Source organism: Durio zibethinus, chromosome 14 (genome assembly GCF_047325235.1).
Source record: "Durio zibethinus cultivar Kanyao isolate XHJ-2024 chromosome 14, ASM4732523v1, whole genome shotgun sequence".
NCBI classification, from domain to species: Eukaryota; Viridiplantae; Streptophyta; class Magnoliopsida; order Malvales; family Malvaceae; genus Durio; species Durio zibethinus.
The window spans coordinates 11,756,630-11,765,672 of NC_143175.1; the positions used below are offsets into that span (position 1 = coordinate 11,756,630).

At 29.7% G+C, this 9,043-nt stretch overlaps 1 protein-coding gene across 4 annotated transcripts; it reads right to left on the reverse strand.

Annotated features, from left to right (window-relative positions):
- Nucleotides 1-469: 469 nt before the first annotated feature.
- LOC111295180 (dnaJ protein homolog) lies at nucleotides 470-3,072 on the reverse strand. Of its 4 annotated transcripts, none has more exons than XM_089743529.1 (7): nucleotides 2,994-3,072; nucleotides 2,733-2,899; nucleotides 2,291-2,456; nucleotides 2,055-2,196; nucleotides 1,675-1,951; nucleotides 1,348-1,546; nucleotides 470-1,067 (listed from the first exon to the last, which is right to left on the reverse strand). In XM_089743529.1, exons 2-7 carry the CDS (start codon nucleotides 2,880-2,882, stop codon nucleotides 748-750), a joined length of 1,254 nt encoding a protein of 417 aa, XP_089599655.1. In that variant the 5' UTR covers nucleotides 2,883-2,899; nucleotides 2,994-3,072; the 3' UTR covers nucleotides 470-747. The 4 variants fall into 4 exon arrangements, with proteins under 4 accessions (XP_089599655.1, XP_089599658.1, XP_089599656.1 ...); XM_089743532.1 differs by having other exon boundaries at nucleotides 2,566-2,899; XM_089743530.1 differs by having other exon boundaries at nucleotides 2,733-2,910.
- Between the last annotated feature and the right edge of the window lie 5,971 nt (nucleotides 3,073-9,043).

The window sequence follows — 9,043 nt, forward strand, 5'->3', positions numbered from 1 at the left end:
TAATCATCTCTTTCTTTCGTAATTATTGATTAATTTAATGAGGTGAACTATTAAAATGATAATTTATTTAGTTTTTCTATAGCATTTTATATAGTTTTTTGGCTGACGTTGGTATGTTTTAAATTTTAAAAAATTAAAATAAAAAAATCAAATAAAATTAAAAATAGAACATACATAAACATAATTAAAAAGAAATAATAAAAAAATCACGTAGCTCACCGTTTTAGGCAAAAAAAAAAAATAGTCACCAAAATCTTTTAACAACATTCTACATCAACAATTTAACAATGACTATTGAAAAAATATAAAAATAATATATTCAATAGAAGTACGAAGATCGAAATACTTAAAATAAAAGATAGGGTAAATTCTATAATTTTGTAAGGTACATACTAAATCTATACCCCAACATAATTTTCGAATTAGTCACCTGTGAAGATTTTGGACTCCAATTTCTATGGATGTATAATATCTCAAATAATTTTCTTAAATTTAAATGGGAAAAAATGAAAAACTTAACGGATCACAAGAGACACAACGTTGTAAACCATTAAGGTAGGTGACTTTCCAAAGCTAAATCTTTCCGTACATTATCAGTTCCTTCGATTAGCAAAAACTTAGAACTCTAGAAAAAGACTTAACGACAATAATGTTGAGAATCTTCTTCTCAAAATTAAACATTCCGTCCCTTCTCACTTCAGGCCATTTTTTCAGCCAAGCCACCGTCTGTGACCCACGTTTGTTCTATCATTGTTGAGCGCATTGGACCCTCTGGGCACCACCATGCATGTCATCATCTTCCTCGTAAGCTTCTTGAGCCTGTGCCTGTTTCCTTCGCATCTCTTCCTCAATGTTAACATCATGCAGAGTTGTTTCCTCACACTCATCCAGTTCCATGTCAGTCAGCTGGACTGAGGCCCTTGGAGGTAGCACAGCCTCTAGTGCCTTGCAGTGGTCAGGGTTCAAGGAGTCCGGAAAATCAACAGTGAAGTGAATGTATAGTTTGCCCCTCATGAATGGTCTTTGATACATTGGCATTCCTTCATCATTTACAGCCTTGAATTGATCTATGTAATACAAAAAGAGAAAGCAAATATCAATATCAAATGCAGATAAAACACATTCCACGCATTAAGGGACACAGATTAGAAAGATCAATATCCACTAATAGATATTGAGGAATCATTAAATGAACACCAATTAGAAAGATGAATACCCATTAACAAACGAAGAGGGTTCATTCCAAAAATTAATATCTAATTATATGGTACAAAAATAACAAAGGCATACGTCTATCATATAAATAATGGTGCACTCTATAAAACCTGGCAGAAACTCCCAACTTACCAGGCTTAACCACTTCCCCAGGTTGTGACTTAATGAGGAGTTGTCTACCATCTAGGTGGGTCAGTATAAACTGGAAGCCACAAAGTGCCTCAGTAAGTGTCAATGTATGCTCTACAAATAAGTCATCACCCTTTCTTTTAAATTTGGGATTATCTTTCTGTTGTAGGACAAATACAATGTCCCCAGTGACTGTGTCAGGCTGCAAAAGAGAAATTGTTACCAAACAACCAAGTTAGCAACAGCAAGAAAGCTGGATTTAAAGAAATACAACAAAATGCCAAGTTCATAACAAAATTGCAATTCCATTTAAAAGATTATTGGCCTTACTGCTTCATCAGCTTCTCCAGGGAAAGTAATCTTCTGTCCATTCTGCATACCCTTTTCAACAATAACCTCCAGGACTTTCTTCTCCTGAACAACCTTCTCACCTTTGCAATTTGGGCAGCGATCCTTGTCATTGATTGTCTCACCAGTACCCTTACACTCATTGCACGGATGCTGCATCTGTTGGATCATGGAAGGACCAAGGTGTCTGATGGACACTTTCATTCCAGAACCTTGACAACTGGTACATTTCATTGATGCACCTGACTTAGACCCTTTACTGCAAAATTTTCATGTAAAACAACTTCTGTCAACATAGACAAGAGAAAGAAGTCGTCTAACTGACATCAATGACACAAATGTTACTCAATTCAAATACTAACCCCTTGCACTTGATGCAAATAACGTTGCGCGAAAGAGAGAGCTTTTTGGACGTTCCATTGTAGAGATCTTCCAAAGATACCTTGAGCGGATGGATTACATCCTCTCCCCTCCTTTGTCTTCGGCCTCTGCTGCTTCCACCAGCTGCAAAGGCAACCAAGGTTTTAGCACAGAGTGAACCAAAAAAAAAAATTTCATCACCAAAATGGAAACAGTAAGTTTGAATTCAAAGTCCTACCACTAAAAGGATTTCCACCAAAGAAGGATTGGAAAATATCAAATGGGTCATGGGCACCACCACCTCCACCCATTCCTTCTTTAAGGGCGTCCTCGCCATACTGATCATAAATCTCACGCTTCTCCGGGTCACTCAGCACCTCATAAGCTTGAGCCAACTCTTTAAACTGAATTACAATACACAAACATAACCAAACAAGTTACGTTCTAGACAAGTCAACAACATTTAAACCAACAAACTCTAAACCCAAAATTCTAAACGGACTTTAAATTTACCAAGTTTTCAACCCGATCGATGACCAATCGAAAAGAAGTAAAATCAAAGCATATGCCAAAACTAACCGATCAGTTCACAATTCGCTCAGATCAACAAACAGAATCAACAAAACAAAGAAATACCAGTTGGCTAAAACACAAAATCAATCCAAAAAGAAAATACTAACCTTTTCAGGGTCACCACCCTTGTCGGGATGGTTCTTAATAGCAGCTTTTCTATAAGCCTTCTTCAAATCATCTTGGGAGGCGTTTTTCGATACTCCCAATATCTCATAGTATTTGGTATTATCGCTTTTCTTTGGTGCTCTTCCAAACATCTTTTGTCTATTTTTATCTTATCAGGTCCTCAAAACAAAAAAAAAAAAACAATTAATACCCACAGAAATCAGATCACAAAGAAAATTGAGATTAAAAGAGAGAGAACTAACAGATTCTGAATAGACAGGCGAAAGTTGAAGAGAGCCACAAGAGCGCACGCGAGACGGCGAGAGAGACAGAAAGAGAGAGGGGCAGAGATGTGGCTAGAGATTGAGTTATAGGTGAGAAAATGGACGGTCCAGATCTAAAGTTGACTCACTTCGAAGGTAGGTGTTTTCATTCACATTGGGATGGAATTATGGAACGATCTGGAATTCTCCAGAGTTTTCATCGATTGAGGCCCAATCTGGGCGGTTGATTTGGTCCGTATTGTCCAATATTAATAAATAAAAATAATAGTTAAATGCATGAATCGGGCCAAGCTCGAAACAAAAGCCCAGTAAGAAATTTTAAAGACTCCAAATATGGAATAGGTGAGATGATAGTAAGAAATTTTATTATTTATATATCAATAAAATTAGTATTTAATATTTTAATTTAAAATATTATACTGATTAAAATAAAATTTATATTTTAAAATTTTTTGAATGAAATATTAAATTAAAATCGTTGAATTAATTTCTAATTTGATATAAATTAGATGCAAATTATTTATATAAAATTTGATTAAAGTCAAATATAAAAAATAATAATTCAATATTAGATTGGACCAAAATCGAATTGAAATACAGATAGAAGAAAACTGTCTTCCCCTATCCCATGGTGATATACCTAGTACAACTGCTAAGTTGCTCGAGGCGAAGGTGCGATGCTTCCTCAAATATCAATCGACCGATTCAGGGGTTGTGTCTGGGTTTTTCGTGTTAGCAAAAAGACACGCTTTACTTGTACTAAAAGAAAGGAAGTTGTGGAGAAATTTGAAGTCCCTTGTGTGGACAGTGGACTTGGACTCTTGCTACCCGGAACATTATTTTCCTACATTGTTATCAATGCGGGATCCAAAAGGATGCAGCCATTCCCATTAACCAGAGTCAATTGGACTGACAATGTCGGTGGTCATCCGCAAACCTACCATGTTCTGGAAGTGTCATCGGACCTTTTACATTTTGTTGAAGGGAATTTGGGTCGTAGATTTGGAATTTTTTTTAATTTAAAATTTTTAATATAATTTTTATGTTTGATTTATAAAATGTAATTCTTTGACGATTTTTAAAATTATCAATAATGTCAAGAATGAGAAAATAATATGAAATAAAAAACTTCTATCTCCTTGAAATTTTATTTTTTTTATTTTTGATAAAATACGAAAATTTGCTCATTTTTGTCTTTCAATATCATAAAAATTACATCATAAATCAAGGCTCTACACGCACAAAGGTATTGAAGTTTCAATATTTGACACTTCGCATCACAGGTGAAAAAATATTTTTTATGCAAAATAAAAATTAATTAAGTTATTTTAGTTTATTTGTTAATTGAGCTTTTAGTTTTTACAATTAATTTGATTTTATTTAAAAAACATATAGTAATAATAAAAATTATAAATATATGTATATTATGTTAATAATATTCTAATTATTTGAAATAAAACAAATGTTTGTAATAAAATATTTATTTTCAATTGATTAAAAATTTTGGTTTGGTAGACAACATTTGTTGTTTAATTACAAAATAGATAATGTTTGGGAAAGTGAATATCATTTATTATCATAATAGATAACATTTAAATCATATAAACGGCATGTATTATAATAATATAATAATAGATAATGCTTAAAAAAAATATATTATCTATTATCAAAATGCTATTTAGAGATGTCAATCGATAAAATATATAGAGAGGATAGAGTATTCTTCATTTTCAGTTTTAAATTTTTATATTATATCAATCCCTATAATTATATCCGATTATTATTTTAAGTCTATCTCGATTTCATATCCATGGGTATTTATTAAGTATAGATAATCTCTATATCTATAATTTTAAAAAAAAAATAAAAAATTTCTTTTTAACTTTTTTATTTTATCTTATATATTTAAATATTTTTTATAAATGTATATTACTATATTTTTACTATTTTATTCTAATTAATCTAAAATAATAATTTATATTATTTAATATAAATTTTATTTATTATATATATAAATACATATATATAGGGTATGGATATGGATACAGGACGGATATTATATTACCTGTCCCTATCCTCATATTTGATAAAAATTTAAAATTATACCCATTGCAACCCATTCCATCTCTTTTAAGGTAAAAAGTCAAATTTCTCATTAGATATAGATAAGATTAACATCCCTAAATCTACTCATTTGTTTTACGAAAAATAAGATTACGACCATAAATTTTACTTAAGCAGAATTTTTTCTACAAATTAATAAAAAAAAAAATTTATAATAAAATACATTTATTTTTACATGTTAAAGAAAATAAGTACATGTGAAATAAATAAATAATAACTTACATATTAAATAAATAAATAAGTTACATTTTAAATAAATGGAGAATACATTTTCAGCTCCCAATTTAAAAGATTTAGCCAGCAATTTAAAACATGTAACATACTATCAAAAGAAAGATATTTTAGAAAGTAAAAAAGGAATTTTTATATATTAAATTACTTATTTATTTAACATATAAATTGTTTAACATATTAAATAAATATATAATACTTTACATGTTAAATAAATATATAAAAAATAATTTATATGTTACATAAATAAATAATTTCCATTTGCTTCAAGAAAATAATAAAAGAGATCAGTAATATCTTTTTTAAAATTTAAGCTACCTAAACCAAGACTTGGAACTTAAATTACTCGTGGTCATTAATGAAAGTTGACCTCTCTGCTCTGTCTGTCACAAGGCCAAAATTACTCATGGTGATTTTTATGAAATAGATAACAGCTGTTTTATTATAATTTGCATTTTTTTATGGAATACATGACAATTTTTATAAATAACCGTTGCTCTTTTTTTAACAGCCATTGGCAGACTCCTTTACTGCATTACTATATTTTCATTTGTCAAACATCTTAGACCCTTTTATTATAATACATTTGAATTTTTTTTTTATTTCAAGTGGAATTTTGAATTTTTTTTCAAATTGATATATATTTTTAACATTATATAAATATATAAACTAATTTAATTAAACTGTTTACAAATTAAATAAATAAGTATATTATAAAAAATATTAAATAAATAAGTTATTCATGTGTTAATAAATATATTATGAAAAATATATATTATGAAAATATTAAATAACGATTTGATAAATATTATCTATTATTTATATATTATCAAAAATAATATAATAAAAAAATTAATTAGACACTTTTAAATTTCGTGAATCAAATACAAAAATTTTATATTTTTAAAAATTAACAAAATACAACAATCATCAATTCCCTTTTACTAGCATTTTTTTTTTAAATTACTTACCTTCCAAAATCTAAAAATTTTAAATAAAATACCACCTAAAAGTCAAATTAATTTCCATTTTTAATTATAGTGATCTGTTTTAGGTAATAACTCCCCACGATTTCATGCAATAATTGCTAATTTTGGTTAGCATCTTTCTGTTAATTCAACACTTTTTTTTTGTTTAAATATTCAATTTAAAATTTTAATGTTTGAGCTAATTTTCGATTTAAAATATAATATTTCGTTTTATTCAAATTAAAATTAAACGTTTTCATGTCCAATTACTAATAAGTCACTTACTCACCTTGCATTCCGGACAGTGATTACATATTATAGGCTTTCGAACAATACTAATTTTGTGGAAAATGTGTCAGTCTCTCCTTTGTGTTAGTGCCCTGACGATCCAGTGTGAGAATTTGAAGAAAATCATCGCCGGCAAAACAATGGCCGATAGTGGCAAATGGAGGTCTGGCGCCAAATTCTAGGCTCTCGCGGAGGCCATGGAGAATTGAAGAACTAATAAAGGTTTGGGTGTAAGGGAGAGAACTAGTAAAATAAATGGAAAAGAAAATAAAAGTAAAAAATAAAAATTTTCATTTAATTTTTTTTTTTACTTTTTATTTTATGAGTGGTGAACTATGATTTTTGTTTTTCTTTGCCAGGTGTGTTTTAACTTTTACCAGCTCATACAATTTAAAGAGTTAACGGCCATGCCAGTCACCCTCTCAAGCATGTAAAAAATAATTTTATTTGATAAATTCGAAAATGTTTGATATTAATTTCATTCAAACGTAACATTTTAAATTTAGCATTTAGCTTTTTCCTTATGGCAGAATTGATAGAAGCCAAGAAGCACATCTTTCTTTTTTATTTAATTAGGTATTCGACATGACTGCTTACCTATCTTTAAATCATGGTTTGGTTTGGTCTGGTAATAATTAACACATGCTCTTGGTTAAATTTGTTTGATTTATATAGAACGCGACCAACCAAAAGCTTTGCTTAAGATTTCTTCTTCCTTTTGTAGGTTTTTATATGTGACTGTGCATTGTGGTCCTCATGACCTTGGTGTTGTTTGGTTGGTCAGTGTAATAGTCAATCTAAGTAGCACAAACACAGAGACAGAATTTGATAATTTAAATCTACCAATTTGTCTAACTCTAGATCTTGTAAACATAGAGTTTAATATATTTGTAATCAATTTATTTCGTTAAGTTGGGGATTGAGTGGCTGTTTAATGTTGTAATATTCTTTTTTTCGAAAAAAAAATTCATTATTCATTTATTGAAAGAAAAATCAGAATTCATCTGAATGAGGGGCATAATAAACTTTTTTCTCTTTCTCTCTATTCTATTTCGTTCATTTCTCCATCTTCCGTTTATCAAACATTGAAAATGAAAAATTTCTCCAAACTTATGCAACACAAAAATGGAGTGAAATGTAAAAAAAAAAAAAAAGAATTAAATTAGAGATAATTGCAAACAAAAAGTTAATAACGAAATAACTGTTGGAAAGATACACTACACTTGAAGTCCATGGAAGCATATCAAAAAATCATACATACATGTTGGATATTATTTGAATTCAAAAGCTTAAAATATTAAGTTCTTAAGTCTTTCGTGTGTGCGTATATATATATATATATATATATATATATATATATAGAAAGAGAGAGAGAGAGGATATCTCATCACATTTTTTAGTGATGTGTGATTCTTTACTCATATGTAAACTTATTCCAACAATCTTTTCAATTCACTTGTGAGTTTTGATAAAGTCTCATCTTGGCTCCTTGTACGAGTAAATCTTATTAACACCTCCCTTGGGCCAAGCAATCCTATGTCTTGGAGGTCCATTCACTTGTAAGTTATGATCAAGTTTCACCTTGGCTCCCCCGTCAGAGTAAGTCCTATCAACACTTTCTTTAAGCCAGGCAATTTCATAATTGAGTAAGTCCTATCAATATTTACTTTGGGCTAGGCAATCTCACATTTTGGATGGTTCATTTACTTGTGATTTTTTATTAAGTCCTACCTCGACTCCCCCATACGAGTAAAATCCTATCAACACCTCTTTTAAGCTAAATAATCTCACATTTTAGATCGTCTCAATGCAACTTAAACCCAGCATTCAACTTTTCTTTTCTGTGAGTTTAGATTGTTTCAATGCCCCTCAAGCTTGTACTCAATCACAGCACATAGCATTCAACCTTGGTTCTCTGTGGATCTAAGTTGTCTCAATATCCCTCAAGCTTGCAAACAATCACAAGCTTAACCCTTGCACTCCATCATAAGTTGCCTCAATATATTGTCTTCAATAGTACATTGCCTTCTTAGGTGTTGCGCTTTCGCATATTATCATACTTATTGTGTTTATGTCAAACTTTTGGCTTTGATATCAATTGTTGAGGAGATACGTCATACTTGAAGCCCATAATATTATACCAAAGAGTTTTGTACATACATGTTGAATATCACTTGATTTCAAAATTTTAAACTATTTAGTTTTTAGGTCTTCTATGTATATATAAAATATCTTACTCATATTTTTTAATGATATAAGATTTTTGACTCATATGTGAATCTATCTCAATAATATCAATCTAAAAACTTATTTCAACTCTCAAAGAGAATTTGAATAATTATTGATATGACTACTGCAAAACAAAAAAAAAAAAAAACTCAATAAGGAATAAATTATATTTTATCATCTAATTGGTAC